Source organism: Haemaphysalis longicornis, unplaced genomic scaffold (genome assembly GCF_048455015.1).
Source record: "Haemaphysalis longicornis isolate Haplotype H1 unplaced genomic scaffold, Haemaphysalis longicornis Haplotype H1 scaffold_4, whole genome shotgun sequence".
NCBI lineage: Eukaryota > Metazoa > Arthropoda > Arachnida > Ixodida > Ixodidae > Haemaphysalis > Haemaphysalis longicornis.
In genome coordinates, this window is record NW_027526361.1 from 220547978 (window position 1) to 220565916 (window position 17939).

At 45.9% G+C, this 17939-nt stretch overlaps 1 protein-coding gene across 4 annotated transcripts in view; it reads left to right on the top strand.

Moving 5' to 3' along the window:
* The window catches only part of LOC144179642 (ATP-binding cassette sub-family G member 1-like), a 68630-nt gene that overhangs the window by 14021 nt on the left and 36670 nt on the right, over positions 1-17939 (top strand). For 3 of the 4 annotated variants that reach the window (XM_077708071.1, XM_077708073.1, XM_077708074.1), the window contains exons 2-4: positions 1588-1743; positions 3503-3620; positions 9662-9848. In XM_077708071.1, the coding sequence (XP_077564197.1) occupies positions 1588-1743; positions 3503-3620; positions 9662-9848 (461 nt within the window). Of the gene's footprint in view, positions 1-977; positions 1111-1587; positions 1744-3502; positions 3621-9661; positions 9849-17939 lie in introns of those variants that run through there. The other variant, XM_077708072.1, reaches the window with a different exon arrangement.

Here is a 17939-nt window from a genome sequence, read left to right on the forward strand (position 1 = left end):
CCCTTGCGGCGATGCCGCATAAATCGGTTCCTAATGTTTAGCTGCTGAAGTTGGCAGGCCGCTGCACCTTCCTGTGAGCCTTTCGTTGGTCCGAAACACGCGCCTTACTGTGGAAAAGCAAGGTGTCTATAAGCTGGACGATGGGCCTCAACGGCGTGGCTTGTGTCACACTTTTAGCAAAGCGAATAGTCTGGGCAAACACTTGTGGAAACGAACTGTCCTGAGCCAAAGCTTTTAAAGACGACAGCCTTTCCGAACCCGAAAATTTTTACCTGTCTCTCTGTCTGTCTGTACCACGATACAGCAACCCTGCCAAAAAAAAAGAGGAATTCTTGAACAGGAAGCATAAATAGGCCAAAGCTTCCATACTACGGATTCTGGGAGGATAGTTTATATTTGTCAACTTTGGCGAGAGATGTAAATAAACGTTTATAGCACAAAAAAAGGAGCGATGGATGATCTTCGATACTCTAACGTTGATCAACCCCTAGTCCGGGATGCCAAGGCCTTCAGCTGCTTGTCTGGCCCGGATCACCAGGCCGCGCTGGTTTGCCAGGAGCTCGCTGCACAGCAGGTCCTCCCCATGCTTTCTCGGAGTTTCTTGACACCCTTGCACTCTTATACCACGTGGTAGAGAGTGTTTGGCGTCCCGCAGAATTTGCAGTTGTAACTGTAGAGACTGGTGTGAATCATATTCAGTTGCGTGGCGTGAAAAATATAAAAAAAGTTTGGCATATTTAAGCAAGGCATAATTACACATCTTATGCTGACAGGGTTACTTAAAATAAAAAGTCGTTGCCTCGACTTCTGCGCTATCAAACAGAAGCCGCGATAAAGCCGCTGCTTTAACGGAAGAATACAAAAAGGAGTGGCGCCACAGATCGAGGCGGCACCGCATGCCCAACAGATACAAAATGTCCCAGCAGACGGCGCCCGATCCTTGCGACGGCCGGAAGGATGAACTAAGCAAACTTCCATTACGTTATCGTGGGAGGAGCGAAACGAAAGGGCAAGAGCGGGAGAGGGCTGAGTAAGAGATGAGAGGCAGTTATGCCTCAGGAGCGGCGAATGCAGACCGTCTTTTCACCACATTAGCGGCGAAGCGAGCAGGTACGCGGCCATTATTTATGCTGAAACTTCAACTCATGCCGTCTTCTCCACCTTTTGGCGAGCATAATTGCGTCCGCATGCAAGCGGTAGTGTTTCTTGTTTCGGTGTATCCACTGTGTACGGCGGGTTTTATGGGGCGTCCCTACAAATCATGATTAGTTGGATGAAGTAATCAAAATCTGTCATACTACCCTTTAAGCCACCGCCCTAGTAATCATATCGTCCCGTACGTGTTTACAGACACCGGATTTTACGTTGATTTGCTTTGAACGTTTGTCGCAATGAACTATCCTAAGTTCTTTTGTACATCCTCTAGTCGCCTCTTCTTTTATTTAGAGTCACACAGTGTTGACAAAATCTAATTATGGACATCTCGAAACACGGCTGATTACCATTCGTCTGATACCAGTTTTGTTTGTCTTCCCGAGCTGTTTGCTCTTGCTCGTGTGTCTAACATTTGTTTTATTTTCTCTGTAGATTTAGAGATGACGATAAAATTTGCTCAAAATGGAAGCACTGGATTTGTCAGCCTAAACTCCTCATTCGGAGATAGTGATGTCCTGCGACCCGGAAAGTGCAACGCTGTATCACTAGAATGGAAAGACATCACGTACGAAGTTCCAGACGGAAAAGGTACGTAATTCTGTGGTATATCTGCCCCTTTTTGTTGGTTGAGAGGGTGTTAAGGAAGAAAACAGTCGTCGCTCGCTGGATGTTTATCATGGTATTCATAAGCAGCAGCGTTATCGTCACCATTAAGCCACTAATTTCCATTGTACTACTAAACAAAAGCCGTTGTGAGCACTCTCAACGCTTTTCACTTTTGGTTTACATCCGGGTTTGAGGTAAAAACTACACTTTTACAGTTAAAATCTTTTCAAGAGGCTCAAATAAATGGACAAAGATACAATATTTGTACACTCTTTGTCAAATGTCAAAATTTTGTGGGCAAATCCTAAGCCTCTTCGATCACAAATAATTGAAAGAATCGCCTTCACCTTTAATTGTGAGAAAAATATTTTAAGGCAGTAACAAAGAAACGTGTTTTCTCTACCTTTCCTGCATAAAAAGTTTCAGCCTCGCTCGGTACGTAAACTTGTACGTTGAATTTTTTACAGCCTGCGCGTTTCCGGGTTGGCCCACAAAATCTTACCAAAGACTGTACGTTTTCATTATATTTGTACAAAAAAAAGAAGCGTACACATATATGTACGTTGGTACGTGTTGATTATCTTTGTTCAAAAAGCGACCTTACACATACATGTATGTCAGGAGTACGGGTTTTTATTCGCGTGGAACTGCTGCACAAGATCAATATCCGCAGACCAAACTATACCGCTGCGGAGGTCAAAATAAAAGTGTGGGCATGCGCAAGACAATTGTGAGGGCAATCGCAGAGTTATATGGAAGCAAACGGTGGTACACGCGCACCGCCCCACAAGCGCCCGAGGAAAATACCACATTCCCAATGGAGCACTAAACGTAGACGAGAGAGCTATTAGATGGTTCGTACACCATTGGTGCCGCAACGTGCAACAGGCATTTCATAAGCAGAATATGAGTTGTTGTTTTATAAGAACAACAATTTTTTTAAAGAACTAGCAATTTTGAAAAAAATTGGCCAAACAAACAAAAAAACGCCCGTATCGTAACCACTGATATTTGAAAAGCACTGGGATGCATTGCGCGATCTACAATCTTTGTAGTACGGTAATACTTTTTGTACAGATATTTTGCCCATGGGTTGCATAAGACTGACGCCAATTTGAACTTTTCACTTTCACGAATCGTTTGCCCTTAAACCTTCGCATAGAAGTTGCAGTCAATGCCTGCCTGAATGGTTTTTATTTTTGCTGTAGGAGCTCCCACCAAGAACTCCGCCTCTTTTCGGCGGCTATCTAAGCTCGTCTTCATGATTTACACTGGCCTTTAGTTCAGCTGAAATTCTAGGTCTACTTTGTATGAAGAAATGCAGTGACCTTGAAGAGTGTCAATGAAACCACATGAGAAATATTCTCAGGAAAATTTATGAGTGCTAAATTTGGGCATTTCAGGTAACGAGAACTTTTTCTTTGCGGAGATTGGTTGTTCTCGTTTTTTTTTTTTTTGGTCAAGCATGAAAGAGGAGCATCTTAGAAAAAGGAGGCCACAAATCGAACATTCGACGTTTTCGAATGCAGCGCAGCTAGAACATGGACGAATACTGGTTCAGTGACTTGTCATGTATTTATTGTCTATGTTTAGTTGTCCAAGGTCAAGCTTCTTCCCATACAGATATGTGGATGCAGCATACTTTTTTTATCTTTCTGTGCTTCTGGGAATTCCGACACAGAGAAGTGCTTCGTTCTCTCTGCATTGCCGTGTGCCTTATTCTTGTTTTCTTATCGGCCAGATCGCAAGACGCTGATCAGTCAAGTGTACGGTCGATGTGCTCCGGGGACACTTACTGCTATCATGGGACCGTCTGGTGCCGGCAAAACAACACTGTTGAACATCTTGTCCGGGCATTAGTGAGTTTGTTTGTTTTTTTTACTGGGGTCATTGAAGTAACTGGGAGAGTATGCAGAGCATAAAAACTGGCGGTTGATTTGAGTCTGTGTAGTCAAGCAATCCCTCGAAAAGTATGCCGAAAGATTCACTAAGGGATTTTTAACCTTCGTCTTCTCGAAAGGAGCACCAGTTGTCATTACCCTGTCCCGCGAGCTGAACAAATGCTCCATACCTTCGAGACTAAAAGCAATGCACTAGTCATACACGCGATTACGACTCGGGTATGCACCCGTGGCTGTGAAATTGCAACGAACTGCGGAAAATAACATTCGTCGTTCTTGCATGCCAATACGTTGAACTGCGACGGTGTTGCGCAAAAGCCGAGCGCAGGAGTACCGAAGACTAACTGTCCACGCTTTCAAGCACAAAGTGCAGCGAAGTCACATATCTATCAACCGGAGACGCAGAAGTCAAGCTGTTCCTGAGGCTTGGTCCCTAGATTCAGACATGAAACCCGTGGCTTTCAAGGAAGAGCTCCCTGAGGTGCTTCTGACTTCGCGCTCAGTCAAAATGTTTAATGCCTAAGCGGGCCAGCGTATCGAATTTTCATTTTTACTTGTTGTATATTAATTGGAGTGCCACCTTGATCAAGGCCCAAATTACTCCCCTCAGAAGTTGGAAGCACTCGCTAGACGGGAAGACTGGCCTTACAGATGAGCGGGCGAAATAAGATATGCATGGTAATTCCGCTGCGGCTTCTTCAATGCTGCGGAATTTGGCAGCTGTGCACGATTTTATTCAACCTTGACCTAGACGCCTCCAGAAGGCGATGATATAGCAGGCGACGCTAGTGAGAGCAGTACCGTCTACCGTTTAACCGGGATCTGCAGATTTTGCTGCATCGATAAGGCTTGACCCCAAATCTCGTTACTCATGTCAAAATTTTAAATTTCGGCTGGCAGAGCTCCACAGAGGCATTGAGTTGGGTCGCCGGGAGATTGTTGTCATGCCTAGCTAATGTGGTACAACTTTACTCTTTACCTTGCTGTTGAACCCCGAATCAACTTGGATGTTTGTATTGATTCAAAAAATACTTCGTATGTATGTTTTGTTATTCAGCAATATTATAATCATGGTGCAAGCATTCGGTGGAGATGGATTAACAAATCCAAAATAGTGCAATTTATACCCGCCTGACTCATAACGCCAGCTTAAACTACGAGATCAAAAGACTTGAAAGTTTCGAGTACTTTCTTTACATGGCCTATGCAGTAAATAAGGAGGGTTCTAAAATTAAGATATTGACACCTCTCAGGGAATAACCGGCTAAAATTGGTTTACACAAATTTCGAATTACCTCACTTGTTAGACGAGATGTCTAATTGGTGTGGGATAATACTGGTAACGTCATGTAAATGTCGAAAAGTGAGTTTTGGGGTTTAGCTCTAGGCAACTCCTGATGGGACACATATGAATTTTTGGTAACGTGTAAGGTACGTCTTTTTACAGATCCCCAAATTTATGTAGTAAAGAATTGAACTTTGCTTGCATGCATCGCCTGTAACGTTGTCAAAAATATTCCATAACTTCGCCCCCAACAACCGCCAACAAGAGCATATATCAATTTCAGTGCTCACATATTCCTCGTTAGATCGAACATCCGCTAGAATAGCAGTTTTCAACGCTTTACAAAAGTTGAAGATGATGGCGACGGGCAGTCCTAATGCATTTCAGATGAAATGAGTTGTGTCAAGCCCACACTACCCGTCTGTTACGGGGTGTGCACACCGCGTACCAGTCTTCCGTAGCGTACAACCACAATCTGTAACGCCTGTATGTTGTGCATAAATCCTGGAATCCGATGTCGACGCGAGACGCCATCACTGAATCCAAGAGCCGCCCGGTCGTGCCTAGGAACCGAGAAACAAGTTGTGAGGAAAGCGTGGGATTTAAGACGCCTGCTATGTTTACAAGCCGCCACTTACGCGTGATGCCGGTCCATCGTTGCTTTTTGTCCTTGTACATGAGTGACTGAATGTTAAAAGACGAGGGTGACAACAAATAAAAAGTACGGGACAACGTCTCAAACACAAATTTGTGAAAAATAAATAGGATTGCTGTAATTACCCCAACGAAAGTATTTGCAGGCTCCTTCATACGTCTGTGGCACGCACAGATAAGAAGTCAGGTTTTTTTTTTTTTTTTTTTTAAGAAGATGGCCATGTGTGCAAGCCTGTGCATCTCCGAATTTTTCAATACTGTTTCACTTTTTTCTTCAACAATAACGTGTTTCACAGCGAAGCTGTTTAGCAAATTGTTATTTTTCGTGTCCGCAGTAAATATTACCAAGAAAATTCCGAGCATACCCACTAAAGCTGATTGCCCAAGATTGGCCAAAACGAGCATACGCACTTAAAGAGATTGACCAAGATTGGCCCCCCAAAAAAACAAATACAGCGTTCGCCGTGATCGTGGCAACATTTGTACGCAACGTGAAAGACACACCGTAACGTACGCCCCTCCAAGGTAATGTCCAACGATTATCAAAGAAAAGGAAGGAACCTCACGCTCATGGCACCAATTATGAATCAAGGGTCGTTGCGACAGCGAAGAAGTAAATTGGCTGCAATTGTGGACTTAAGCTGTCGTGATGGTCGTGAATCTTGCGCACAGCTTCGGTACCTTCAAGTCCACGCGTTAGTGTGAGCTTCCGTTATTTTTTTTTATTTACATTACAGCCGTTGTACCGAGCGATACACAGAGCGGCTAAATAAGCCAATAGTGGCAGTTCAAGAACTTTGAAATCCATCAGCACTATCAGCGTCTCAGTGTTAATACGAAAGAATGATATTTTCTTCATTAACATCAGATGTGAACTTTATTAAACACTTTGAATAATCCAAGAAACCGCAGTCGACATACTCACGGCCGTCTGAAGCGTTCGTACAATGCATTAGGTGAAGGTTATGTGTTGGGCGCCGCAAAATAAATCTTTGAGGAATCCTTAGTGTGGTTGTTTTTATTTTGTTTCATTGTGTGTGTATACAAAGTGTCTTCTAATACTTCTGAACAAACTGTTATTAGTGAAACACGGCGGTAATTTCGCGCAACTCCTCTCACAGGGTGGGGTAACAATTTCTTATTTCTTTTCATGTGAAACACCGCCCTCATTGAGCGATAATTCCAAACTGCTTCGCAAATATCGCGCCAAAGAGGCGACGCAGTGATTTCGAAGGGAGCTCGCTACATTGCCAGTACTAGCTGCTTCCGTGCTACTTATTTCAAATTATCCAGCAGTCGTCGTGTTTCGCGCGTGACGAAGAGCATAATTCCTGCATGTTTCGTAACGAAGTTGCGTACGAAGTACTGGCCACTTGGCACTACAGGCAATGAGAACACATCAGTAAGATAGAGATTAAACAGTCTGCCGTCTGCGATGAACTTGAAAAAGGATTGCAAGGAAACGCGAGAACTGCCCGGTCAGCTGAGGCCCGTGGCGTAGCGTGCGATAAGGCGGTCGATGCCCTTTTGCTTTTACTTTTGTTTTGTATGCGTGCGGCCGCGTATGACCTTCGGATTGGTTCGTGCGACCGGACGTAATATCTATTTTGCTTTTTCGTGGAGTTCTACATGGCCAGTGAAATGTCTGCTCGAACTTATGCGCCGTGATTATTTCCTTGGAGGCGACCTCGGGGCCACCTGTGTGTCCTTGTTCGCCCGCAACCTGCGCAAACTGTGACCAGCAGCTTCCGTCCATCGACTGAGCTAATCGATTCTCTAAACCCTGCTTTGAGTGCGTCGTAGTTTACATAACAAACTTCGTTCCTGCAACAATTCTTGCTTTCTCCTCAACGAGGAGTTCTCCGCTAGGATTTTTTCAGTGGCTTTTTTTTATTTTCTTTAGAAAAGGTCAATGCTTGAAATTCAAGGAAAACTTCACCGGTCCATGGAGCTACTTCCTACTAACGCGCAAAACCGAAGCACAAACAGGACACTCATTACTTTGAAGGCCTACAACAAAGCCGCTGTTCTAGCCTACGTCACATGGCTTAGTCAGCACGTGCGCGGACGTGTTACTCAGAAACTGTGCCCGCTGGTAAGGACATAGCCTCGTCGGGCCGGAAGAGAGTTGTTTATTCATATTTCATATCGCCCCGACGCACTTCCTGTCTTGTCACTTTCTCGTATAGCATATTGCAGCTGCAGTCGACAACAACGCGTTGCAAAGCGATGTCTCGCCATACCAAGCTATCCGAGCTAGGTTAACATATAGCACTCGTGCGCTTAAATTAACCGTCAGTATGTCAGAACGTAGCACTGATGTCGCCAGTTTGTAGTCAGAGAAAATGCAGCTTCCTGCCGCACCGACATACTCTTGGGAAACCACATACAGCTGCTGTAGGCGCACTGAGGCGAAGAATTTATGAGGCGAAAGCACCCTTTCCGTAAATATTGCGCTAAAGATACGGTGTTTGCTGGTTCTGACGACGGACAAAATAGGTTAAAAATAGATTCCTTTGTTCAATGTGGTTCAAGAGCGTTAGCGTTAAACCTGGTATACCGGCTGCACGCAGACTACCATGCTACTGAAAGTTGAGCATTTCTGAATTTGCGAAGTCCTTCGGAAACATTCGTAGTGTGATGTTCCGCGCTTCCGGGCGATTGCAACGGGTTCCACTGCGCCCAAATCATTTGTTTTATCCCATGTCGCACGTTCTGTGTATTGAGAACGTTTTCGCTTCGTTATTTTCTCTGTGAAGCTGTTAGTGTGAAAAAGATTCTTAGTGTGACAAAAATAATGGAGGCTTGTTGATGTACGAGTCTGTTTTTTTTTTTGTAGTGTTTCGATAGCTTTTGCCTATCTGTGCAGCGATACGTGTAAAGAACTCTGTTGAGAATGTCGCACGGCATTTGTACAGTGCAATTGGCGATAAAATATTAAAATGGGAATAGAAATAGTGACATACAAGATGATATTAACGCCCTTGATATGTGCTAATCACTTATGAGCTTAAGATTTTTTCTTCCATTTAGAACTATGATTGTTGGATCTAGCACCTTGGAAAAATTGGCAGTGGAGCCGAATAATTTAACGGTGTGACGCTTCTGGTATTTGTACTATGACCAGATGAATGACATAAATAATCTCTAGTATCAATGTTAGAATACCGCAGAATATATAAAATACTTAACCGGCAATCCACGATTTCTTCGTTTTATGTTAACAAGCTTTCCATCGTAATTAACTGGTCTGACCTGATGAGGGTCATGAATAATAGTTAGGTGCACGAGTTAAATTGAATCATTTATTGAAATGTATGGTTACGCCTGAAAATCACGTATTCTTTTCCGTGTAATTTAAAGGATAATGGAAACGCCATGCTGCTTACTTCTGTATATTTAGCTGCTTAGCTAGTTGCAGCTTACTACTTGAAGAAAATAAGGACGATACGAAGAATAACAACAACACAAAAGTTCTTCTGTGCCATCGTTCTTGCCCGTTCTGCCCTGCTTTTACCGCCCTGTAATAAGGTGCTCACTTCCACGTGGCTCTTCTCGTCTTTGTGTTTGCTGCCCACTTTCCTACTAAACGTAGAACCAGTGAGAAAACGCAGGATAGACAAGATAGAGGAGGCGCGCACACAAAACCGCTGGAACAGCACACAACCTGCATGCCTCCTCCATCTTGAACTGAGTTATTTTCGCTGGTTCTACTTTATGTACTTAATGAAACATCTATCCCGCTAATTTACTAACTTTCTCACTATTTAATTTTCTGTGAGAGACCCCCGATAATAACACTGAGTAACACTCTTTGATAGATCAGTGATTATGCGTTCTTCTGCTGATCGCGAGCACGTGGTGCTGTTTTTGTGATGCAGGCGAATAGCGAAAACGCTCGTGAGTCGATGTTTCGGCGCACGTTAAAGATCCCCAGGTGGTCAAAATTAATCTACAGCTATTGACTACGGTGCGCCTCCTAGCCCAGATGCAACTTCGGCGCGTTAAGCCTCACAATCAATCAATCAATCATAACATTGATTGACCTATTGCCTTGCAGCGACACCGGCTACAGGGGCGAAGTGCATGTCAACGGATGCCTGAGGGACACAAAGCTGTTCAACATGCAGAGCTGCTACGTAATGCAAGACGACTGCCTCCTCCCAGAGCTCAGCGTCCGGGAGGCGCTTACTATGAGCGTGCAGCTGCGGACACCGTCCCTCGAAAGCTCGAGAAGAAAAGAAATCGTGAGAATCCTTTCGGCATCCGCACTCCTACGCGTTACCTGCAATTTAGGGGCATATGTTACGATTTTCTTGTTTCACGAATTGCAGAGTGTTTAAGGGTCGCAGCACGAACTAAAGCTGGTTTACTGAGCGCAATTGCAGGTACAGCGGCAACACTTACAAAAAAGAAAGCTCCTTTCTGGAGACAAAGATAAAGATTAAAACACAAAGCTTTCTCGAATGGCACCTTGACCGTGTCGTAATAGCTCAATCGGATAGACGTCAGCTTCATAACGCGAGGGTCCCAGGCTTAATTGTGACCGCAAGGAGGGTGTATTATTTAAGGCGCTTCATGTGCCTTCGGTTGTCATCATCGCTGTTTTGTGAAGCCCGTTGTGTAGGTTGGATTTCCGGCAGTGCGTGTAGCGCAACGAACGCCGCCATTAGTGAGGCATAAGGAGGCTTCACTTTAAAACCACCCGGAATTCATCAAGGATGGAAAAAGTAAGCGAACGTAGAGTACCGTACTTATTCGAATGTCAGGCTTTTTTTTTTTTTTTTTGCGAAATCCGTAGTCTCACAGTCATACTTCGCCTTATAGTCAAAGCTCAGTATATACGTATGGAGGGAGTTTTTTACTCTCCAAATTGAACCCAAGGTTCATAATCGTAACCGCCTTATAATCAAATAAATACAGTAAGGATCAGTGGCCAATTCCGTATAAAATGTAGGATGTATTGTTGCAATTGAGCATTGAGCAGTGGAGGTCGTCCGGCTAATTTTCGCTTCAAGGGTTCGCCGAGGGGCAGTTGCGGCTGGTTTTTCTTCTTTCCCACACCATCTCCCAGAGCAGCAGTTCCTTCGTAGGTTTCCTGAGCTGTCTCTGGCAAGTTCTCCAAAGCTTTCTCCGGCTTTCGTTGCCTATTTCATTGTCCGGGTTAGGGTGCACTGCCACACCACTCTGTGCAACGCACGCCCGGATTCTCTTGTCAGACTTTCCTCACTGCACTGGCAAGAAAAATGAGCTAGCGTTCTTGTGACATCAGCTGCAGTTCGAATGGTACCAATTTTCTCGTAATAAGACAAAACACGAGTACGATGTCAATGATGCCGAGAAAAATAACGGTGACGGTGAGGGTTTAAGTCTCAATAAAGGTATGCAAATCTGCGCAACGCATTGGTGTTTTTTTTTTAGAAGAAGCAATGGGAGAAATCATGGAGAGCACGCTAGTCTGCTCATCTGTTCGGATGCGAGAACATAAGTGCTCCGCGGTGTTTGCGGTATTCGCACTTTAATAAAGGCCACACATTCCGTTTTAAGAGTCACCGCCGTAGTCGATGCCGAAGTAGCACCACACAAGAAAACAGCGAACAGGTACCCACTCAGGCGGAGCGCTCAAGTTGGCGCGGTGCGTCTTTCCATCACGTGTTCTCTCACCACCAAAGTGTAACGTTAGGCCTAAAGACAAGCCGGCGCATGCCCGCCCTCCCCACTTCTGTGGCGCCGCCATCAGTTCATCTCTCTGCTAAGCAATGATATCACCATGTCTCTCGCTCCTTTTCTCTGGGTTTCATTTTGATTTCTCAAGTACGACACCTGCTTCAAGCCACATAGCGTAGCGCGAAATGGGAATTTTTTTCGCAGCCGGATGCTTAAGCCGTTTCTTCGCTAGGATGAAGGAGCTTTACGGGGGACACTAACGAGAAATCCCAGACATTCCTCTCCTAGAGACTAGCTGTAAATTTTGTAAAAAGGTCGCGTATGCAGGATAGCGTTCATGTACACGTATCAATCCCGTAAAAAAATATTTAGAGCTTTTGAATGGCGTCTTTTTCTAAAATGCGGTTTCATGTACGATTGTGACTCGTATTCGGGCGATTGTGTTGCGCGGTGATGTTCGTGCTTTGGGATAAAGGTTAAGTTGGCAGTTTCGGGTCTGTGAGCGGATAAAAAATTCACCCGCATTTCCCCGAAGGGGAGCATGGGGAAGTGCGAATGCACGGGTGATGCTATGAGGGGGAGTTATGTTGAACTGTGTTGGCATTCGCCCGTTAGTTGCATTTAACACCCCCGCGTGATCAAGTGGGGATTCACACACCCCGTTAGTCGTTCTCTGGGAATCTTGGTGAATTAAAGTGTATGTTCGAGGAGATCACACACACACGCAAGTAAAGTGAAACGACAGTTTTCTTTATTCAGCACTTGTTGGTGTTGTCGTTGTAGTTGACGGTCATTATGACCGCCTTGTGGTCACTGAAATGTACGGTCAAGAGTTGTTGCAAGACCGCGCGTATCAGACAGTTCCTCGCAAAGGCCAGGTCGATGTAGCTGCCGTTGATGGTGGTGGGAGCCTCTAGCGGTAGGCACGTCATGGAGTGGTTGGCGAGCATGTATTCCATCAACCACTCGCTGCCCTTTCGCACGTCCACGTTAAAGCCCCCAACAACCACGACCGGGTCCGAGGGCTTTACGCGCCTGGCCACACTCTCCATCGCCGCGTCCACGTATTCGACGACGTCGTCGCGCGAGATGTTTGGCGCGAGGTAGAGGGTGACGACCACGATTCCGTCGCCCGAGTACGCGTCGGTGTACACGGCACTGTACGGCGACTCGTCCCTGACCGGCGAGGTGGACACGGCGTGCGACACGAGGTTCGCGTAGACGTGACCGACGAGGTAGACGCCGCAGTACTCGCCCCGACTTCCGCTCCTGGCGAAGCAGCAGTCGTCGATGGGGAAGTGGGAATGCACGGGTGATGCGAAAGAATTCTTCTTGGCCAATCGCCCTAAGTGGGTATGTGCTAAAGAAATTAGGAACTCTTCTTGGCCAATCGCCCTAAGTGGGTATGTGGTGCGGATGGATGAACGGCGGTGGACGCGTGATTCAGGGTCGCTTAAGAAGTGCATTCGCACTTAAAACTCGCGGCTGGAAGGGGATGGCGTGAGGTTCGTTATGTAGCGCAACAGTTCGTTTCAAAGTAATTCAAGTTTCGTACCGGGGCTTACCAATGTGGGGGCCGCCATGCTGGAATATTTAAATATTATAATATTGGAGCAGAAGGGGTGTATGAGCGTTGTATAGATAAATGACTCGAAATGTTCGTGATCATTGCGGTTATGGCTGTGGCAAGTGTCTCCGAGCGGAACGTTATGCGCGATCACGTGGCGCGACAACTATGAGAGCGCATAATCAACTGAGGAGAAGATTGTGTTTCTGTCTCGAGATACCACTATGGTGATATTTTAAGGAAACAAAAATATTCATTTTACCAGCTCCTCCACCACCCTTCTTTATTCCACTATACATCTTCTGTAGGCTTATTGAAATAGAAATTGCATACCATTTCGGTGTACGCAAGAGGGCGAATACAGTCCTACATAAACCGGACAATCTTAACTACAAATAAGATCGAGGTGCACCCTGTAAATGCTGCTGTTTCCGTCAGAATGATCTTTTTCTTGCTGCTTTCCTCGTCTAGTATCAACATACAGCCTCGCGTAAGTGTCTAGTTCAACATCCCGCACATTTCCGCCACAACTGCAATTGTTCCAGTCATAAACAAGAATCCCCAAAAGACATGGTACTGGAAGCTGCAGGCTCCAGAACTTAGGGCAGAGAATGCCAAGAATCTCTCCTAATTAAAATATAGTGCTTTAACCGCTGCATCAAGCTTCGACAGCCTAAAAATGTCCTGACCGTGAATGTGTATCCATACTGCTCGGCTTGCTATAGCTACGAGAACTCATCGGCCTAGAACAACACAACGCCCTCTAGCAGTTCATAGCACTTATAAGTACTGTGCAGCAGCAGTTAGTCTTCGTTGGCTTAACCAGAAAAGGTAGACCATTTTTTTAAATCCTGCATTAATGCCTCACTTAAGGTTTAGAGGCTGGACAAGGTGGCTACTGACCACTGGAAAAACAGAGAACACATTCCAAACCACTGAAATAGAAAATTCTGTTGGCAACATTTTGCTGATGATATCCGTCAATTGCTGGTGGGTTCCACCGGTGGGTGATATAGGGATTTCCATTTTCAGCATTTTGCTGGTCATGCGGCAAAATGAGCTTTTTACTGGCACAGCAGTAATGGCAACTAACGAGCGATAATGGCACTACCATTCGTGAGGAACGCATGTTGTCTCAGAAGAGTCAGCTGGAAACCGGCCTACACAATACTATTGACAAATTTTCTTTCGGGGGAGCACACTTTCCAGAGCACTTTCAATCGAGAACACTTCAAGAAATTTTGAGAATACCTTCATGAGCGGCTCATATTTAGAAACACAGACTGTGTTTTCCTCAAAGCTGCACAACGTCCCCTGCGCAGTTCAACTCCCTAATACGAACACCGGCAGTGAGTGTACGTAATATTGACGACGTATACATAACGTTTCATGCAAATGACTTGATTTGTACTTCCATGCAAGCTACTTCGGGAGTGAAGGGATTCAGCAAACGTATACTGTGTACAGAATAATTTTATGTGGCATTTGCGTTTTTGATTTAACTTCGAATAAGTGTAGCGTTACTCTGTCGTCGAGGGAGAATTTCGGAATGCAAGCGTAATCGCCAATAATGCTCTAAACAAGGGCTGAGAATCAGCTGATACTGCGAGACTGGGGTACACCTGGACAAACTGTGAGAAGCACACCCCCGTTGCACGATAAGGACGATTGGGGGCCCTTTTGATGAGGGTTGCTGGTGGCGGGTGGGCAGCTTGCCGTAGGCATCACCGCGAGAATCGCTATTTTAGTACGTTTCGCAATGCCGGAGGTTGCCGCCCGATGATTGGGCGCTTTGCAACCGCCCACCGGATGCCAGCCAGTTGCAAGTTAGTCCCGGCGGGGCCACAGCCTTTGTCATCAGCGGCGGCGGCTGAATACAGTGACTCAGGCGCTCAGGCGACATTATGACGCACCGGCGCGCCTCCTCCTTTTCACACTTCCGCCGCACTGCTCCCCAGTTTAGTTTCAGCCGGGCACCCACCTCTGACAGCTGCGTCCTCAATAATGCATGTTGTTGGGCTAGCTGGTTCATCATGCATAAACGTAAAACTGCGCACACTGACGAGACACGGAAAAGAAGAGTCAGGAAGGGGGGCGCCGACTCACAACTAGTTTATTGAAAAATTTAACATGCTAAAATACCAACACCACCACACGCGCACACATGTCAACATTACTATCACTTGATATAAAGATTTAAAAATACATACTCATTTCCATACAATGGTATGGATGGCTCACTCACACACTGTTCACAATGCTTCGGAATGAAATATGCCTCGCTTAATTCCCACGCTACCTGTTCTCGGCTTTTGCTCAGCACCTTCGTCTGAGTCAAACCCGGCTCGCATGGATTCCTTTCACAAGCAACGCAGTGGTGCGGAAGGTGGGAGCCTGTTTTGTTGCGCATATTCAGCTGCTGTTCCCTTAGTCGTTCGTTAAGATAGCGGCCAGTTTGACCGATGTGCGCCCGCCCGCTTGTGAGCGGGATCATGTACACCACCCCGATTTCACACTTCACGTATTGCGCCGCATGTCGTTTTAGGCAAACTGCTGTTCGTTCCATTCCTTTCAGGATCTTGGGGCACAGGCTAGCCAACTTCTCAGGCGCGGAAAAAACGACCGGCACTTTGTGAATGTTAGCCGCATTTTGCTGCGCCATCGTTTCCGTTTGGCGGTGAAGGCATTCTTCCGAAGATGCTTGACAAGCACGGCTGACAATAGGGACGTTTAGCATAGCGGTTAGCGTACGCTGCGCTAGAGTCGGCCGATAGCGGGACCCAACTGCGCATGCTCGCGCGGCTACGGCTAGGAGCGCCACACCTCACCAGAACGAATTCGTCCTCAGGAACGAATGCGCACCTTCCCAGTCGGGTCCCGGTACCCGCTGACCGTAGCGTAGCGTATGATAGCCGTCATGCTAAAACTATTTAACTACCCGTCCTCCCGACGGCTAGCGCCCAGAGGAAACAGCTCAACAATCCAGCAACGCTCTCGCGTTAAAAAGTGATTTACATATATTATCCAGGTAGACAGAATGCCCTGCCATGCTGCCTCATATAAAGACCTAGCATATTATCTCCGGATAAAACAGGAATCTTGCTATAAACGGTCGTAGCGTATATCAGAATCCAGAAGGTTAAAAAGCAGCAGCATCAAATATGTACGACATCCTGGCGCATAGAATCCTTTGATTGGTACAGGAGCCAAGTAATCGGAGCCACTGTAGCCTGCCACGCACTGTGTCATAAACGGCACAAACTAGCGGATGTCGGCAACAGAACGATTTTCTCCTTCATATCAGAAAGCGCGCAGAGGACGGGATTGGGTATACCTGCGTTGACGTCACTAAGGGAGCAACAATCCAAACTCGGAGGACCGCATTGGGTGGTAACGACGACTCATGAATTCTGCAGCACTACTTTTCCCTTCCTCGTACAAAGCAAAAATAACGTAGAGTCTACGATTATGATGCGAATTCTAATAGGTGGTTTGGGGAGCCAACCTTTAGCGCGTAACAAAAGCAGAACGCCGGATCATTCGCGCGTCAAAAACTTTTTAACTGTTTACCAATCATCTATAACTCTAGTTAGTCTGGATTGGCTGACTGAAAAGCGACACAAGGAAATAATTATATTTCGGTGTTAAACATACCCGATAAAAAAACAGAAAAGCTGTCGGATAAAGTAATTACTCGTATTCAGCAATTTCAAACTTTGGATGTATTGTAGCATAAAAACTTGACAAATATTTGAATTCTTGCAAGCGAGGTGCATAAAACGTCGTAGAAGTCAAGACCGACCGTCCTCACAGCTCGGATTAGTTTTGGTAATAAACACGCTTTTATTTTATCAGTACGAGATACGTCGTACTAAAAAGTAATCAGTGAATGTGAACTGCCACTGTACGTATTTCTTGTTTTTGAATGAGCACTAAACTGTCCCATTTCACAAGAGAGAAAGGCGTAATACCAGTGCACTGTTCAAAGTCATATTTTGTATCCTCTTAAGTGTTCACAAAATTTCTTATAACCCATAAAATTCATGGTTTACAGTTCTTCTAATGAACTTAATTTAGGTATACCGTAATACGTCTAAAAAGCAAGCACGAAAAGCTCCCCCTTTATTACGGCCGAAAACAAAAAATAAACCCCCACAAGACCATCCAGAGCGACACTCTTGCTGAGCTGGCTTACTGGCAAGAGGACCCCATATATCCAGATGTCGAAGGACGCCCATTGACATTCCTCCTGTGAACGTGCTCGCGATACAAACGCAGGTCGAACAGGTGTTCGAGTACTGCCGCAAATAGGTTATCAAGGCACTCGAACTGCTGGCCGTCTTCTTTGGGCTGCAGCCGCTAGTCGATGAAGCAAGATAAAGTCCAGTCCCAGTGATAAACTCACACTCCGGGCTATCCAACGGCTCTGGGTAGTCCTTTTACGTCCGGACAAAATCTGTTCTAGCACGAACCTCAGCCAGCAGAACCCGCAGACCTTGGCTCGGAGTCTTTCGTGTGTTTTATTCAGCTGCTAAAGGAACTGTCGGTGTCCCGGGGCGCTGCGACTAACGGCGGCAGTGGGTGGCAGCGGCACCGGGACTAATTAATATACGTCATTTACAGTTACCTTCTCTGAACGTGAGCCGTTTAGGCTCTCTGATCATCGGACAAAAAGAGAACCAGAGATTTCTGCAAAATCAAATGAAATAAAAACCACCATGTCACCATGTCAGGCCGTTTACCCGATCCGCTTCCTTGCGGAGCAAAAGTCTGTATTCAGAAGCGTGCGAAAGGTATGCCGCTCACTCAAGAACGTCTCGCAACAAACCAAGCTAACGCTGCTTCGTAACAACGCGAGAAACTCATACAGCCCATGTCGACTACGCCGTCGAACGAGCCAGTAGAGGGCCAGAATTCAGTGTGCGTCAGACAGTTCAGTACGCGTCATACCATTCAGCCGCCCCGCATTTTCCTTTATGTAAGAACACTTAAATACCCTGAGAAATGTTTGTGAGAGACGTGTACCAAGGGTGTAGTGAACCGTTTATTGAAGGGCAATCGTGTGACCGCCCTTGGTGTGAGGCCAGCCAAAGCGGAGGCGAAG